Source organism: Macaca mulatta, chromosome 4 (genome assembly GCF_049350105.2).
Source record: "Macaca mulatta isolate MMU2019108-1 chromosome 4, T2T-MMU8v2.0, whole genome shotgun sequence".
NCBI lineage: Eukaryota > Metazoa > Chordata > Mammalia > Primates > Cercopithecidae > Macaca > Macaca mulatta.
Window position 1 is genome coordinate 102,250,420 of NC_133409.1, and position 18,666 is coordinate 102,269,085.

General features: G+C 37.2%; 1 protein-coding gene across 30 annotated transcripts in view; it reads left to right on the forward strand.

Annotated features, from left to right (window-relative positions):
- Positions 1-18,666, forward strand: part of SNAP91 (synaptosome associated protein 91) — a 166,195-nt gene that overhangs the window by 130,590 nt on the left and 16,939 nt on the right. For 24 of the 30 annotated variants that reach the window (XM_077998352.1, XM_015136764.3, XM_077998357.1 and 21 more), the window contains 4 exon segments: positions 6,274-6,408; positions 8,368-8,517; positions 12,887-12,917; positions 13,790-13,901. In XM_077998352.1, the coding sequence (XP_077854478.1) occupies positions 6,274-6,408; positions 8,368-8,517; positions 12,887-12,917; positions 13,790-13,901 (428 nt within the window). 30 annotated transcript variants of the gene reach the window in all.

The window sequence follows — 18,666 nt, forward strand, 5'->3', positions numbered from 1 at the left end:
AGGTTTGACCCTGGGGTCCATAAGAAGATCTAAAAACACATCTAGAACAAGCCTGAAGGGGTTTGTCACCTGCTGCCAGGTGTAACTGCACATACCTGTGCCACAACTGCACAGCTTGCATGGACAGGTCCAGCAGGGGAAGTGTACAACAAAAGTATGTTAGTTCACTTTACAAAAAATAAAATGATTCAGTTGTGTTGTCCATTTTGAAGTCTTATTAAAATGGGGTAAAAAAGAGGAGAAAATCAGCAATGAAAGTACCCAATATCATCTACATAGGTCTCATTTACTGTACACTTTCCATTTCTTCTACTGCATCTTCTTGTGACTCTTTCAGTGATAGGAAAAGTTATATATTGTGTACACTTTCTTCTTTTCTATTTAAATAAATTAATATTCAATGTAAATCAGTATAGATGAGTTTTAATGTCTCATTTGCTTTCAAAACAATTCTTGTAATTTAATGTATACATATGTCAGTGCCTGATTTATTTGGCACAATGTAAACTATTATTTCACCTTATATCCTGATATAAGGGCTTTGGCACAGTGTCTCACAATCATAATCCCATCACTTTGGGAGGCCGAGATGGGCAGATCACTTGAAGTCAGGAGTTCGAGCTAGCCTGGCCAACATGGTGAAACCCTAGTCTCTACAAGAAAAAAAAAAAAAAAAACCTAGTGTAAGAAATTTTAACTTACTTTTAATTTCTGTAGGGCTTAATTTGGGGGGCTAATTTTTCATACTTCCCTGTTTTCTTATAGAAAAAGATTTCTCACACTTGTTCAAGTATCAAAGCATAAGGAAGTCATGTTCTCACTAAAGAACATCATGGAATATTAATATAATTCTATCCTGCGAACTAGGAGCAGCTTTCCTAGCCAAAAAAAAAAGAAAAATGTAAAATGAAAAACTTTCTGCTAATAAACACAATATAAAACCACCGTCACATTTATATACGTAACCTAGCTGACAGTTGGCTGTTCCTGAGTTTTCACAATTCTCATACATTTTTTGTTTAATGCATATTAAGTAGGACAAATATTTGGGGGCACTGTGTATAGTAATTTGCAGTGAAGCTTAGCATTTGTATTATAGTTGTGTCTGTGTTTATTTGGGGGAAGAATCAGCTAAGTCCAGAGTCTATTGAAACTAAGAGGATTTTTTTAAAAATAAATAAATAAGTGAGCCTAGTCATGGTTAACAAGCCCACAAATATGATCAGAATCAGAGAGAAAGAAGAGAGAAACAGATTCTCTAAAATCCTGTGATTGTCTGTTAGTAATAAAACTGTTTTGAGAAAGAATGAAAAAATAATAATATGCAGACACTGTCATGGGAGGTTTAGACTGTTCAAAGGGAACCTTGGTCACTGGACTAAGGACTCTTACCCCATGGCTAAGATTACATTTTTTTGAGGGAATGTATTTACATGTGAATCATAAAGATAAGGCAGTAAATATATGATATAATTAAATGTTAAAATGATTTTAGAGATTTTAAACTAAAAATTAAGAACCATTTTAAAATTGAGGAGAAGGCTTTATTAAAAATTGGTATGTATTTTGAAACTTGAAAACAAAGACTAAGTGGATAGTCTCTTGAAAATGAAACTATCTGTCATAAAAACTATTATTCTTCTTTATTCAAATTCAGTTCTAGAACTGTCAGATAATAGCAATTCCAGAATTAAACAGCACTTGAAATATTGCCTTAGTCGTCTTCTACCCCTTGAGTAAAAATTTTAAGGTGTTTGGTGCATGCAATATAGTGAAATGATAAAAAATTCTGGAGGAGACAACTTCCAATGAGGCCGGACTAGAAAAATCATTCTCAAAATGATGAAGAAAGGGAGTAATGGGGAGAGGGGGAAGCAGAGAGGAGAATCCATAGCAACAATGAGTAATTCTCTCTAAGCCATTGAGATTACTGGTAGGATACAGATATTATCCATATCTCAGGTAGCATCTGAATAAAAACTTGAAAGTTAAGTTTTTAAATAATAAAAGTAAGTATTTCATACAGTGAAGCTTAAAGCTGTCAAACTCTGCTCAAAATATACCAATTGAAAATATATATGTTTGAAAGCTAGAGGCAGATTACTGGATGACAAAGGTAAAAATGGACTGTTAAGGAAGTTAGGTGTGTTGAGGAATATGCCTAATATCTGAGGTTGGCATCAAGCAGGACAACCATGTTTTTCCATAATAGACACAATTTTAGGGTGACTGCACCATAAATCTGTACTAGTATAAGAGTATTTCACATCCTATCTTTAGTTGCAAAGACAGGGGACTATATGGTCCAGCCTATGAGGCTCTTTGTAGTTTTGCATTTGTTCTCTTAACCACATTAATTGCTTAAAATGAGTCACAGAAGTCCTTGAACTGAATTTAAAATACAAACATGCCCAGTGTGGAATTAAAAAGTAAAAATTTCCTCTAAAGGGTAAAGGTCTACAGAGGATCAATTCTATCATCCTGTGTGGGAGTGTCTGTAGCAATAGTTTTAAAATTGTACTCTTGCGGCCAGGCACAGTGGCTCACACCTATAATCCCAGCACTTTGGGAGGCCGAGGCAGGTGGATCACGAGGCCAGGAGATTGAGACTGTCCTGGCCAACATGGTGAAACCCCGTCACTACTAAAAATACAAAAACTACCTGGGTGTGGTGGCATGCACCTGTAATCCCAGCTACTTGGGAGGCTGAGGCAGGAGAATGCCTTGAACCCAGGAGGTGGAGATTGCGGTGAGTCGAGATGGTGCTATTGCACTCCAGCCTGGTGACAGACCGAGACAGACATCTCAAAAAAAAAAAAAAAAATTGTACTCTTACAACTGAAACGATATGATGTGTTATATAGACCAAGTAGACTATGCCAGTCAGATTTGTTATATCTGAATCAATAGAACTTCATTAAGTGTCTAGGCTACTCCCCTTTAGAACAATACATTCATAAGACTAATCATTTGTGATTAAAAAGCAGTGTGTCAACAGATGCTTGAGTACCTGAAAACAGTTGGCTCTTCAGTTATAATGTAGGACAGTTCATATATGACTACAGGACACACAAAAGCCTTACCCTGTTTCCAATTCCATTCCATAGAGCACCTTTCTTTTTGTTTTTATTTTTATTTTTTTAAGCAACAAGGTCACCCTCTGTTACATAAATTGGAGGGCACTGGTGTGAACATAGCTCACTGCAGCCTTTAGAACTGATGAGCTAAAGCAATCCTCCCACTTCAGCCTCCTGAGCAGCTGGGACTACAGGCATGTGCCATCATGCCCCCTGGCTTTTATTTATATATATATATATAAAATGAGGTCTGCTATATTGACCAGGCTGGTCTCAAACTCCTGGTTTTAAATGATCCTCTGCCACAACCTCTCCCCAAGTGCTGGGATTACTGGCATTAGCCACTGTACCCGTGTAAACATCTTTCTTAATATAAATTAGAACCACATAGAAAGATTAGTTGTTTAGATTTTCCTATTAACTCTATTCCAGGGCCTTAAAACTTTTCAGTTAGTTACCAGGAGGAATTCCTCAAACTCTTCATTAATGTCTGTAATGTTCCTGTTTAGTTCTTCATTATAGCAATTTTTTGACATAATCAGTTGGTCATTTTATATCACCTAATAGCTGTTTAATTATTCTAGGCTTGTGAGGACACTTACTTCATAAGAACCAAGTATAATGGGAAAAAGTCATCCTGCCAGATCTCGAAAATTTTATAAATGTATAGGAAGGTTACCACTACAGCATTTTTTCTGGATGTGGGAAAGAGGCTGTGTGGTACAGTGACAAAGAGTCCAGACTCTGGAGAATTCCTGTGTGGAATCCTGGATCCACCATTTGCCTTCATACAAATTATTTAACATCTCTGACCTCAGCTTTCTCATCTTTGAACTTCATGGGGTTGTTATAAAGATTAGATAAGCTAATGTGTGTTTTAGATTGAACCGTTTAAAACTGCTGGTTTTCTAGGATCAAAACAGTCAAATATCAGTCATTCGTGTCGTTCATATGGTTCACCCTAAAAAAGGAACAGTGCCTGGCACTTGGTGAACCCCAAGCCAATATTGGCTTTACCTTTAATTTTCTTAGAGAAGGCACTATGTTTTTTTCAGTGAACAGCTTTATTGGTTCACCTATAGATGTGATCTTAGCATAAAGTGGAAATAGCACTAAGCAGAGTGTCCTAGGTAAATGCACTCTTTTTCCTCTTTTTGCTGAATCTTACCAGTGTGTTAACTTCTCTTTGAGTCATTTCTTCTAGCCATGAGATGACAGGACTGAATCAGATGATCCTGAGGCCCTTTCCAACACTAATCTGCTGTGATTCTAAAATAAATTGTCCTTTCCGTGGCCAAGTTTTAAGAAGTCAAGAGTCTGATTGTCTCTACGTTCACCTATAGAAAGAGAATCACAATATAATTTAGGCAACAGTTGCCTAAATTAACCAGACACACTCCAACTTGAGGTGCAGGATAATGTTTCTTAAAAATCAACATTAATACAGCTACCAATCTTCCTAAAATCAAAATGGTCACATTCACAAAAATAATTACTTTTAACCTACCTTTGCTGGGCTAAGCTCTTACTGATTTAGAGAATGTCTTCTCCAGTAAAGAAAGTTACATGATACTTATGCCATTCAAATACTAAAATCACTTAAAGTAGCCATCATGAACTGTAAAGATCATCTAATAAGTAACTTTTTTTCTAAATTAAAATTTTTTCATACACATATGAGGAAAGCCTAAACCCACATCACTGTCAATTTCTAGGAATAATATAACTTGAACAGCATTGCCACCTTCTTTAGAAAATAGTAGAGAATTTTAGTGGAAATCATTTTCAAAATTATATATTGATTCTATGAAATGTAAACTTAAGAATGTTTTCTGAAACATTGTTTTTGCAAGCAGTTTGTGAAGAAGAGACAATGTGACTGGATTTGAAAGGAATATATACTTAAGCTGTAAAAAGGAATGACTTCTGGTAGTAATAAATTCTTTTATAATAGAACATCATCCAGTGTCTTGTTAAGAAATCACTTCCTTCACAGGTTGTATATTTTTGTTCAGCAGCAATACAGAGTGATCTCTGCTTCTGTTTCTGTTTGTTGATTGAGAGAAATGTTTTGCTTCTAACCATCAAAGGATAAATAGTTAATCTGAGGTTGGATTACTTTACAGTAGTCTTTGATTTGTCCTCACCTTTTATATTCAAAAGTGTCCTTCATTTAATAAGCATTAATTCAGTGTTTTAGGTACTATGCAGGATATTAGTGGAAAAAACATGAAAAGAAGACACAGTTCCTGGCCTCATAAAGCCATCTTGGGGTTGGAGTCAGGGCAGTGGGGATAAATACATGTAATGAGAGTAGCATGGGGCCATGTACCAAGTGCTGAGAATACTCGGCATGTATATGGGGATGTGGGTGGGGTGCAGCTGGTAGTGGGTAGCAGTGTGAGGGCAAGGAATTCCTCCCAGAGCAGGCCTCTGACACTGCTAGTGGTGGATCACAGCTGCAGCCTGCCTTGCTGCAGGGGCCAGTGGGTAGAGACAGAAGGACCTGATCACTATCCAAAGGAATTCAAATTATATGAATTGAAAAACTGTGGGAAGCTGATAGAAGATTTTGGAGAAGTAACTTTGTCAACATTTTCCACTTGGAAAGATCACTCTGGCTGCACTGTGGAGACTAGATTGGAGGAGATCTAGACTAGAGACAGGATTGCATCCCACTCTATGACTGTTCATGAATCCAGAGAGCAGTGTTGTAGGGATCTGCACTGGTGGTAACAGCAGTGGGGCTAGAACATGTATGATAGATGTTAAAGATTTGATGTGTATTTTTATGATTTGTATTTGCATTTTATTATAATTTGCAGTAAACATTTTCTGAAACCAGATATTATGATTTGAAGAAACATAAAATTTCAGTATCTGAATTTTAACCCTAGTGATACCTTCTCTGTTTTATATACTCCATTGTAATAATAGATTTACTTGCTATAGTTTCCTCCTAATAAGGGTATACTTGTGTGCTATCTTATTTCTAATTAAATCTCTCATTAATGCATATCAGATATCAAAATATTATGCTTGAACAACTTTTTAGAGCTACTCTGTTTCACTCACTGCTAATCAACATGCAATCAATTCCTTTTCACTTTTCTGTAACTTTTTAAATTCTGTTTTTATGGTCTTTACCCACCTTTATGTTATTTCTGCTTATGTTTTTTTGGAACATTTTTTTCAGGATTTGGGGGTTCTTTCATGGCCCCTTCCCCGTCTCCAGTGACTCCAGCTCAGAATAACCTGCTACAGCCCAATTTTGAGGCAGCTTTTGGGACAACGCCTTCAACTTCCAGCAGCAGCTCCTTTGATCCATCAGGTGAGGCAGTGACTTTCCAACATTCTTTTCATGTGTCCTGGTAATAATAATAATAATAATAAACACTACCTAAGGTTAGTATGCTATCAGGAAATTTACAACAAGCAAATATTGAGTGATAATTTGGTTTATAAAACATTAATAAATCTCTCATTCAGTAACTTAAATTAAAATTTACAGTACAGGGGGCCGGGCGCGGTGGCTCACGCCTGTAATCCCAGCACTTTGGGAGGCCGAGGCGGGCGGATCACAAGGTCAGGAGATCGAGACCACGGTGAAACCCCGTCTCTACTAAAAATACAAAAAATTAGCCGGGCGCGGTTGTGGGCGCCTGTAGTCCCAGCTACTCGGGAGGCTGAGGCAGGAGAATGGCGTGAACCCGGGAGGCGGAGCTTGCAGTGAGCCGAGATCGCACCACTGCACTCCAGCCTGGGCGACAGAGCGAGACTCCATCTCAAAAAAAAAAAAAAAAAAAAAAAAAAATTTACAGTACATATTGGTATCCATAAGAATAACCTGCAATCCTTTCTCTGTTTCTGCTTATTTTTAGCAGAAATCTAACTTAATCTGCACACTATCTATTTGCCTGAGCTTACATGCACATGGTTTAGAGCTGGTTAAAGAAAAACAAATACTTTGTACTAAATCTTTGTACAGTGTTTGAATATGTGAACACTCCCACTGCTGTTGCTTACATCCTCTGAAGCCTGCATGGCCCTCAGTTTTATGAAGTTGAGACACAAATAGTATTCTTTGCCTGCCTTTAACCTTTCATCACTGCTGTCATTTTGTTTGTATTCTCTTCCATTCTACTCTTCCCATGCTGGGTCCTTACTACAAATTTTCAATTGGTGAGTTTTCGGCAATTAAATGTGTTTCAGAAACACCCCAAATAAATCCTCTGCCTGACAATTTGGTTGCTTCTATTGCCAGTGCCTAGTTGAATGCTGTCCTTTTTCACTTTAAAATTATTGTATAGTAGTTGTTGTGGTAGATATGCATAGTTTTTTGATAAAATTTTATAACTACAAAGTTTTTGACATAGATAACATATTAGCAATGTCTTATGCAAATGCTATGTGTCTGCATTTTGAATGGACTTTCTGTATTCTAGGAACTGAACAATTAGTAACTTATTTGGTGATCAGGAGCCATCAATGATGCATTTGATCCCTGATATTTAAAATAGTATTTAATTTACTTATGCCCTTAGAGTTACAACCAGAAATGATTGTTCTAATTAGAGAAAAAAAATCAAAATTATTACTTCTAAAATGTGATCAACTTTTTCAGATGCCTATTACTAGATGCTGACTGTTATATCAGATGTTTTGTTTCCTAATTTCGTAGGAAACTAAGAGATGCATTATTTTCTCATTTAAGAATTATTTTTAAAGTAAACATTTTAGGTTTTCAGAGTAAATTATTTAGACTTCGCCATAAAGCACATTAGAAGTCTTTTTGCTGTTTTCTTGAATAAGAGCAACAATGGCAATATTGAGTGCCCATATAAAGCAAGCATTATAATAAACACATGACATATATCACCTAATTTAATATTTATAACAAAGCCATGTATTGGTCATACTCTCCCCATTTACAGATGAGAAAACTAAAAAGCTCAGAGAGTAATTTTCTTAAAGTCATATAGCCAGTAAGGCATGCAGCTGAATTGAAGCCCAGTTCTGGCTGCAAAGTCTGTGTTCATTCCTATACATTATACAGATTTTTTTCCATCCTTGTTCATGTTCATTAGTATTTTCATACTTTATGAGCAGACATATGTCGACATGTTCTTCTTGGTGTTACAGTCATGGAAAGTGTGAATTACATGCCTTCTTTTATAAGATTGTGTATTCACTTGTTTCCATAGTTTATCGAAAGACAGTTTTGCTTTAATTTTGCATATGAGCTTTTTTTGTTTTCAATTATTCTGAACCTAGTCCATTTGATTTCCAGTGTTTGATGGTCTAGGTGATCTTTTGATGCCAACCATGGCACCAGCTGGGCAGCCTGCACCTGTCTCAATGGTACCACCCAGTCCTGCGATGGCAGCCAGCAAAGCACTTGGAAGTGATCTTGATTCTTCTCTTGCCAGCTTAGTAGGCAGTGAGTAATCTAGTTTTTTTTTTTTTTTAACTGAAGCATATGTGAATTGTTTTTTGTCTCTCTCTCTCTCTCTCTCTCTCTCATCTCATATGTTTTGTTTCTGGAGTCTCTTACGGGTGAGTATAGCAGGGAGGGAATAGAAATACTTAGTGCTTTACCCAGTGCAGGTCCTTGAAAGGCAAACAGTTCCTATACCATTGGCTCATGAGCAATACCCATGTCATTGTAATCTAAAGTATTAAAGGTATAATTAGGGAGCATATACAAGTATGAAACCAAGTGTATTATGTGTAATAAGCACTTAACTTTCCATTTCATTTGGAAATAAGAACATAGAGAACTTACATGAAGCACAGTATCTTTATAAATTGAGTATCCAACTGAGTTTCAGTCATTTGTTCAACAAATATTTATTGAGTACCAAGCATTATTCCAGGCTCTAGAGATAAACCAGTAAGCAAAACAGATAAAAATGTCTGTACTTATGGCACTTGGGAAGGGCAGACACAAACTTTAAAATAAATAAATTGTATAGCATGTTAGATCATAAGTTCCATGGAGAAAAACGGAACAGACAAAGGAGAGCTGGGAGTGCTGCAGGGTAGGAGTTAAAGCAAGCTTCAATAAGAAGGTAAAATTTGAGCAAAGATTTTGAAGGTAAAGGGGTAAACTAAAGATGATCTAAAGAAGGACATCTGCAGGAAAATGAAATAGTCAGTGCAAAGGCTTTGAGGCAGAAATTTGCCTGGCAGATTCAAGGGACATCCAGGAGTTGAGTGACTGGAGCTGAGTCGGTGAAGGAGAGAGTCCTAGGGAGGAGGGCAGCTATTATAAAGATCGACCTTTGCTCCTAATTCTGAATTTTGTATTCATGTGAATGGGTTTACCACTGTAGATATGTAATATTCAAGGCAGTATCAAAAGTTTAGCAGATCACTGATACAGACTTCTTTACCTGTGAATTTCCCTGTGGACATACATTTTGTTTTCCATTCCTTCCCTGTGGTTTTAGCAACCATGAAAATACTTTTATAACACCCAGGGAGAGGTTATTTGAATATTTCCTCCTACACTAAAATTTCATCTCACTAAGTGATTGTTTTTTCTGCATACTATAATGTATCCCCTTTCAGAAATAAAGGACTCATACCTCCAGCTGCTGAGAGTGCTACCAACACACAGCCCTCAGCTGTCAACCACCTTTGAGAATGATCCCAGCTGAAAGAAGCTAACCTGCTAGAGTGATGGCCAAACAATCTTGAAAAAGAAAAAATTTGAATCAATTGTGTTTCCAATTTCAAAACTTCTACAAAGCTACAATAATCAGGACAAATGGTACTGGTATAAGGATAGACTTAGAGACCAAAGGTATAGAATAAAGATCTCAGAAATAAACCCACATATATTGTCAAATGATTTTTGACAAGGATACCAAGACCATTCAGTGAGGGAAAAGACATTCTTTTCAGGAGAAAAATATTGGGAAAAGACTAAATAACTTCATGAAAAAGAATGAAATTTTACCCTTATACCAAAAAAATTAATTCATAATAGGTCATACAACCAAATGTAAGAGCTAAATCTATACAACATTTAGAAGAAAACATAGGAGTAAATCCTTATGACCTTAGATTAGGTTATGTTTGGTTCTTAGATATGACACCAAAAGTACAAGAAACAAAAGAAAAAATAGATAAATAGGAATATATCAAAATACTTTTGTGCTGTAGACAATACCAGTAAGAAAGTGAAAGGACAAACCGTAGAATGGGAGAAAACATTTGCAAATTATTTATCAGAAAAGAGACTTGTACTCAGAATAAAGAACTTTTACAATTCAATAATGAAAAAACAAATAATGCAGTTTTTTAAATGGCAAACATATTTTTTGAATAGACCTTTTGACCCAAGCACCTGTATTCTCCAAAGAATATGTACAAATGACCAATATGCACATTATTCATCAGTGAAATGCAAATCAAAACCAAATAAGATATCACTTTATACCCATTAGGATGGAGATAATTAAAAAGACATATAACCAGTATTGATGAGGAAATGGAAAACTTGAAACCCACAGACATTGCTGGTAAAAATGTGACATGGTTTAGCTGCTATAGAAAGAAGTCTGATAGTTACTCAAAATGTTAAACATAGATTATCGTATGACTCAGCATTTCCACTCCTAGGTGTATGGAGTGGAAATGAAAATGTGCATGCACACAAAAATTTGTACACGAATGCTTATAGTATCGTTATTCATAATAGCCAAAAAGTAGACAACCCTAATGTTCATCACTTGATGAATGGACAAACAAAACATGATATATCTACACGATGAAATATTATTTGGCAATAAAAAGAAATGAAGTATTAATACATGCTACAACTGGATTTACTGTGAAAACAAGCCAAGTGAAAGAAGTCCGACACAAAAGACTATGTATTTTCATATACGATTCCATTTATATGAAATGTCCAGAATAGACAAATGCATAGAGACAGGAAGTAGACTGGGCCTTCAAGGGGCTGAGGGAAGTGGAGAGGAAGAGGAGTGACTGCTAATCGGTACAGGGTTTCTTTTTGTTGTGACAAAAAAAGTTCTATATTAACACTGTGAATAAACTAAAACCATTGAATTATGCACTTTAAAGGGGTGAATTTTATGGTATGTGAATTATATCTCAATAAAAATGTTTTTATAAAACATTTTTCAGTGTTAGCTGAGGCTTCTATTAAGACTGCATTGCAGTCTTGCCCAATCACAGTTTCCTCTCTTCCCTTTCAAAATAAATTTCCTGCATGCTAATCTCCATCCCAGAGCCTTCCTCCCAGGAGACCTAGCTTGCAACAGAGGCCCAGGCCCTGAGGTGCTCATTCCTGTCTGCCACAAAATTTGACAAGGGATTCATATATACATGTGTAAGATACACTTCTGCTTTCTTTTGCTTTTTCACATGAACAGGCATAAATACTTGGTTTAGCTTTTTAATCATTTAATACATAGAGATTTAGTTTTATAGTCTAATTGAAAAATAAATTTTAAAATAAATTTTGTCTTTTAAAAAAAAACTAAAATTATGGGTAATCATTTTTATATTTGGTGTTCAGTTAAAATATACCTTATTCTCTTTTGTAATGCCAAGATTTGGTAAGAAATAAATATTAACTTCATCCTCTAATACATTGATTATTCATCTGATTAGGGCTGTTGTCCTGGCTGTTCCCTCTGCCTAGAAAGCTCTCACCCAGATCTCTGCTCAGCTTTTCCCAAGTCTCACCTCTATGAATCCTTCCCCAAGTTCCCTGTGTAATATTCTCTAGCCCCATGCTTATCCTACCCCTTCAACCCCACTTACTCTGCCCTTATTTTTCATTTTTTCCGTAAGCTTTCCATATCGCCTTCTAGCAGCCTATATCATTTACTTTTTTATTGTTTTGTCATCTGTCTGACACCATCAGAACACAAGTTTCTCCAGGATAGGACTCTCCGACTGTTTTCTTTACTAACATGTTCCAAGTACCTAAAACGGTGCCTGGCATATGTAGATGCTCAATAAATATTTTCTGAAGTAATAAATGAATTGACATTAGAGCAGACTGATTAAGCCGACTATGTCAAGGGATTCACAGAGCCACTAGAAGGACACGTGGGACTCAGCACATCATTGTACTCACAGCTGAGATTTATTACGGAAGCAGAGGAAGGATACACGGCTGATGATAAGGGGAAAAGACAAACAGAGTCTAGAAGAATCCACATGCAGACTTCCTTATGCTCTGTCTCTCCCTTGAGGAGAAGAACATACTCTTCACCCAGGAACAAAAATGCAGCAGCATGTGTGAGGTGTTTATGCCTAAAGAAGACCTTTAGAGACTCCACACCCAGAGTCTTTATTGGGCAGTGATCATGTAGGCACTTTCTGCCTGGCATGTACCAAAATTTCAGACTTGCAGAACGAAAGTGGATATTCAGCATAAGCAATATCATTTGTACAAACAGTGTAGGCACAGCGATCCACCTTTATCATTTAGGGAAACTTTTATCCCAGTATAGAGAACAATTTACTAACCAAGTCCCCAGATAGCAGCCTTTCTAAAATAGCAACATCAAACCTGGTATGTTTGCTCTTTTCTGGACACCAGTTGACATTAAAATGGATCCTTAAGTCTAACATGAAATAAAAGAAAATCTTTAATTTATGAAAATATTTCCTAATATAGTTTGTTTTCTATATAACTGAATGCAGTCATTCCTAGGCAAAATAAGGACGTTTTTATAGACTTCTGATTCTTTGATCTTTTAAATGTCCTATCATATAAGCTGAATATAGGGATTTACATTCTTTTTTCTTTTATCCATTTATAGATCTTGGAATTTCTGGTACCACATCAAAAAAGTAAGTGTTTGGAAATTATGTGATTTCCTTTTGACAGTATATTTGTATTCATTTGAGACTATCAACCATTTTACTCATTGGAGTAATTATTCTCATGCTAGATAATTTCACAATTGATTTTTTTATTTCATCACAGATTTTTGTTGTTATTTTACTGGAAGCTCCAAACTGTTGCTTTGCAATGAAAAGGAATAATCTATTTCAATCTGTGAGATTGTCACTAAGTTATATCTAGAAATATTTGGGAATTGTGGCTTGAATATTTTAATAGCATTAAATTCTAGATTCATTACCATAGTTCTAGCTAACATGAATTTTAAAAAGTCTTTCATGAAGTATTAATTGTAAGGAAGGATAGTAAAAATGGTAAGCAATATATTTTTTTATGTATATTTTGTCATTGAAATTGAGACATATTTTTCAGTGGATGGTGTCTTACGATCACTGTAAGGCAGGTTGCAGTCATGATACAGTTGTATGAAACATTCTAAGATCCAGAAAGTGCCATCATCAATGCATCTTAAATTCAACAAAATATAAGTGTACAGTATATATGATATATTTATTTGCATTTTTAATAACAAATGAATTCAGTTGGATTTTCTGACATACTTTTCTTTATAGAGGATAGGAAATTCCTGTATTTACTGAGGTCCAAACTCTAAATGATATTTTTTCAAATGCTTTTAAGCTTTCTTAGATACAGCATGGCAAGATTCCTCTGTAAGTTTTAATTGCTGTTCTTATTACTATAACATTTGACTCAAACAAACTGCTTTTAAACCCGAGTAAAATAATCTAAGGAGCCACACGCCATTTTTTCTGACTTGTGTTTTTTTGTTTGTTTGCTTGTTTTGCATGGTTGATTTTAGGGGAGATCTTCAGTGGAATGCTGGAGAGAAAAAGTTGACTGGTGGAGCCAACTGGCAACCGAAAGTAGCTCCAGCAACCTGGTCAGCAGGCGTTCCACCAAGTGCACCTTTGGTATGTAGCAGTCAGAGCCCAGGGCAGCGCAGGCAGTTTGCCAGTTTCCAAGTGTGTAGAGTAGAGTGCATTTTGCTAACTTTGCTGCCAACGGTGTACTTATTCCTCTGAATTGAAGAAATTTAAGCAAATAGCACTCCAGCCCAGGGGGCTGCCCTCCATTCTTAGGTATGAAAACATTTGATAGCCTCTATTTTGCTGTGGGAAGGGGGAGAGAGAGTAAATAAGCAAGATGCAAAAACTAAGCAAGATGCAAAAGTTACCAAAATGCAGATTCCATTGACTTTATATTTGATAATGATTATGACCTTTAAAAATTTTTAAATATTTTAATTAATATTTATACTTCCATATTTGTAAAATTATGAAAATGATTTATCAAAAGCACATCATAACATTGATCATTTTATCTATCTTATCATATTTCTTGCCCAAATTTTCTGATTGTCTTACCAAGTAATAACTTTTTTTCTTACCAGAAAGATTGGGCAATTTTCTATTGTGTAAGTAAAAGTTCGTTTTAAAATCCTATTACTTCTGCTCACTATTTAAAAAAATTGGAACTACTCACACTATATTTTCTATAAGGTTTAAATAGATTTCATTTCTGTATTTTAAACTTCTATTAATATATCAATACTGTCATTCACTCTGGGAAAGAACATATCACTGGAAATAAAGACTTAACTATTGCTCCGTGAAATTAGATGACACAAAAACAACATGTTTTTGGAATAGCAAAATGTATAATTTTTCTATATACACTCTGTGTTTAGCAAAACTAAGCTAATCACTGTTTCCCAAACTTACTGGCAGTTTTCCACCTTTGCTTACCACCTCCACCTATCTAAATCAAACCCATCTCTAAGGCTTTCTTGATGTCATCCTTTCCTTGTTACCTGAATTAATTCTTAACCATCATTCACTTCTGCCAGCCAAACACACATGCAAGAAGTAAATTAATATAAATTCTAATTAAAATGTTTTAGAAATACACCATTAAAAATATTGTGTTCCAGAAATTGATTTAAATATCTGAGTTTTGGGATGTAGAACACATTTTCTTTTCTTTTTTTTTTTTTTTTTTTTTGAGACAGAGTGCAATGGTGCATTCTTGGCTCACTGCAACCTCCACCTCCCGGGTTCAAGTGATTCTCCTGCCTCAGCCTCCCAAGTAGCTGAGATTGCAGGTGCCTTCCACCATGCCTGGCTAATTTTTATAGTTTTTAGTAGAGACGGGGTTTCACCATGTTGGCCAGGCTGGTCTAGAACTCCTGACCTCAGGTGATACGCCTGCCCTAGCCTCCCAAAGTGGTGGGATTACAGGCATGAGCCACCACACCCGACCTGGAACACATTTTCTTTTAAATAGCTGTATTGATATTTTCATATATAAAAAGTTTTTAAAATAGTTTAATAAGTTCAAATCAATCTGAAAATGGCCTTTTGAATGAAGAATTTGCCACTAAGCAGTACTAGTAGCATTAATTAAATTACACAGTTTCTAAGGAAAATACCTTTTGTGCTTAGACTTGGGTTCTCTAAACTCATTTTCCTCTGGTCTTTCCACCTCATCTTCTGGTGTTTGTGAGAGAGCAGGAAATTTAGGCACTTAATGTTCTCTGACTTTGGTGAGTTCACGGTATGAAATAACTTAGTTTTAAGAAATGGTTTCTAACAGATAACAATGATAAAAATACCTATTAAATCTAGATATTTTTCTATTTACATCTTTCTATGCATTATTTTAAAACAGTGCTTAAGAGGACAGTTTTCATATTTAGCTATAAAATAAACGGTTTCAATTTAATTCTTATGAAGGATATTTAGTAGAAAACTACGAATCTCTTTTAAACTAACTTTTGCCTAGGATGATACATAATTTATTTCCAAACCAGGAATAAAGGTTTGAGGGTGAAAGGGACTGTCATTATTGCCCTGGGACCCTAAACATGGCTTGTGCCTGTTGGCCCAGGTGCTGAGGCCATAAGCAAGTAGCACTCCAGCCCAGCGGACTGCCCTCCGTTCTTAGATATGAAACATTTGATAGCCTCTATTTTGCTGTGGGAAGGGGGAGACAGAGTAAATAAATCTGAATAAAATTCCCAAAGGAAGAAACAAGCTTTTTTAGAACTGATTTGGTAAGTCTATTAATACGACATAATGACATAAAATCTCACAATGTGTGTATATTATCATTATCGAAGTAAAGGAATTAATTTTCCTATTCTCTTCTGTGCAGGATTAGAAAGGCCTTATTTGCTGTTCTAAGGAATTTATACTTTGGTGATGTTGCCCTTATCACCAGGATAAAACTTTTGTTTTTTAACAAGTTTCAGAACAATCACTGGTAGTAGCACAGTCTAAAATGAGTTAAGGGGATTGGAAGGCACAGTGATGAGAATATTAGTATCTGGCAGACAGACTGTAGGTTAAGAAAAGGAAAAAAAGTTGGCTGGGCATGGTGGCTCATGCCTGTAATCCCAGCACTTTGTGAGGCCAAGGCAGGCAGATCACTTGAGGTTAGGAATTCAAGACCAGCCATGGCCAGCATGGTGAAACCCCATCTCTACAAAAGAATTGCAAAACTTAGCAAGGCATGGTGGCATGTACCTGTAGTCTCAGCTACTCAGGAGGCTGAGGTGGGAGAATCACTTGAACCCAGGAGGAGGAGGTTGCTGTGAGCCAAGATTGCACCACTACACTCCAGCCCTGGGCGACAATGAGTCTCTGTCTCAAAAAAACAAAAGAAAAAAAAGTTGAGAGCATGAGGTTAGGGTAGAAAGGAAGAGGAGAAGGCAAATTTTCAGTTAGAATCCACACAAGTGGGGATTTTTATAGATGAGACGACCAAGACAGTGGTTGCACAGTGTATTATTCCGTTTTCACACTGCTGATAAAGACATACCCGAGACTGGGCAATTTACAAGAAAAAGAGGTTTAATGGACTTACTTAGTTCCACATGGCTGGGGAGGCCTCACAATCATGGTGGAAGACAAGGAGGAGCAAGTCATATCTTACATGGATGGCAGCAGGCAAAGGAAGAGCTTGTGCAGGGAAACTCCCCCTTATAAAACCATCAGATCTTGTGAGACTTATTCACTATCACAAGAACAGCACAGGAGAGACCTGCCCGCATGATTCAGTTACCTCCCATTGCATCTCTCCCACAACATGTGGGAATTCAAGATAAAATTTGGGTGGGGGCAAAACCAAATCATTTCATTCTGCCCCTGGACCCTCCCAAATCTCATCTTCGCATTTCAAAACCAATCATGCCTTCCCAACAGTCCCCCAAAGTCTTAACTCATTTCAGCATTAACTCAAAAGTCCACAGTCCAGAGTCTCATCTGAGACAAGGCAAGTCTTTTTCACCTATGAGCCTGTAAAATCAAAAGCAAGTTAGTTACTTCCTAGATACAATGGGTGTACAGGCTTTGGGTAAATACAGCCATTCCAAATGGGAGAAATTGGCCAAAACAGAGGGGCTACAAGCCCCATGCAAGTCTGAAATCCAGTTGGATAGTCAAATTTTAAAGCTCCAAAATGATCTCCTTTGACACCGTGTCTCATATCCAGGTCACACATGATACAAGAGGTGGGCTCCCGGGTCGGGCACAGTGGCTCATGCCTGTAATCCCAACACTTTGGGAGGCCAAGGCAGGCAGATCACAAGGTCAAGAGATCAAGACCATTCTGGCCAGATGGTGAAACCCCATCTCTACTAAAAATACGAAAATTAACTGGTCATGGTCGCACGTGCCTATAGTCCCAGCTGCTTGGGAGGCTGAGGCAGGAGAATTGCTTGAACCTAGGAGGCAGGGGTTGCAGTGAGCCAAGATCACGCCACTACATTCCAGCCCTGTGACAGAGTGAGACTCCATCTCCAAAAAAAAAAAAAAAAAAAAAAGAGGTGGGCTCCAGTGGTCCTTGAGCAGCTCCACCCCGTTAGCTTTGCAGGGTTATAGACCCCCTCCTGACTGCTTTCACAGGCTGGTGTTGGAGTGTCTGTGACTTTTCCAGGCCCATGGTGCAAGCTGTCAGTGGATCTACCATTCTGAGGTCTGGAGGACAGTGGCCTTCTCATAGCTCCACTTGGTGGTGCCCCAGTAGGGACTCTGCATCGGGGCCCCCACCCCACATTTCCCTTCTGCACTGCCCTGCACTGCCCTAGCAAAGGTTCTCCATGAGAGCCCTGCCCCTGCAGCAAACTTCTGCCTGGGCATCCAGGTGTTTCTATACATCTCTGAAATCTGTGTGGAGGTTCCCAAACCTCAATTCTTGGCGTCTGTGGCTCAGCACCACATGTAAGCTGCCAAGGTTTGGGACTTCCACCCTCTGAAGCAACAGACCGAGCTGTACTTTGGCCCCTTTGAGTCACAACTGGAGCAGCTGGAACACTGGGCACCAGGTCCCTAGACTGCACACAGCAGAGGGACCCTGGACTTGACCCATGAAACCACTTTTTCCCCCCATAAACCTCTGGTATGCAATGAGAGGGGCTGCTACAAAGATCTCTGACGTGTCCTGGAGACATTTTCCCCATTGTGTTGGTGATTAACATTCAGCTCCTCATTACTTATGCAAATTTATGCAGCCGGCTTGAATTTCTCCTCAGAAAATGGGATTTTCTTTTCTATCACATTGTCAGGCTGCAAATTTTCCAAACTTTTATGCTCTGTTTCTGTTTTAAAACTGATTGGCTTTAACAGCACCCATGTTACCTCTTGAATGTTTAGCTGCTTAGAAATTTCTTCCACCAGA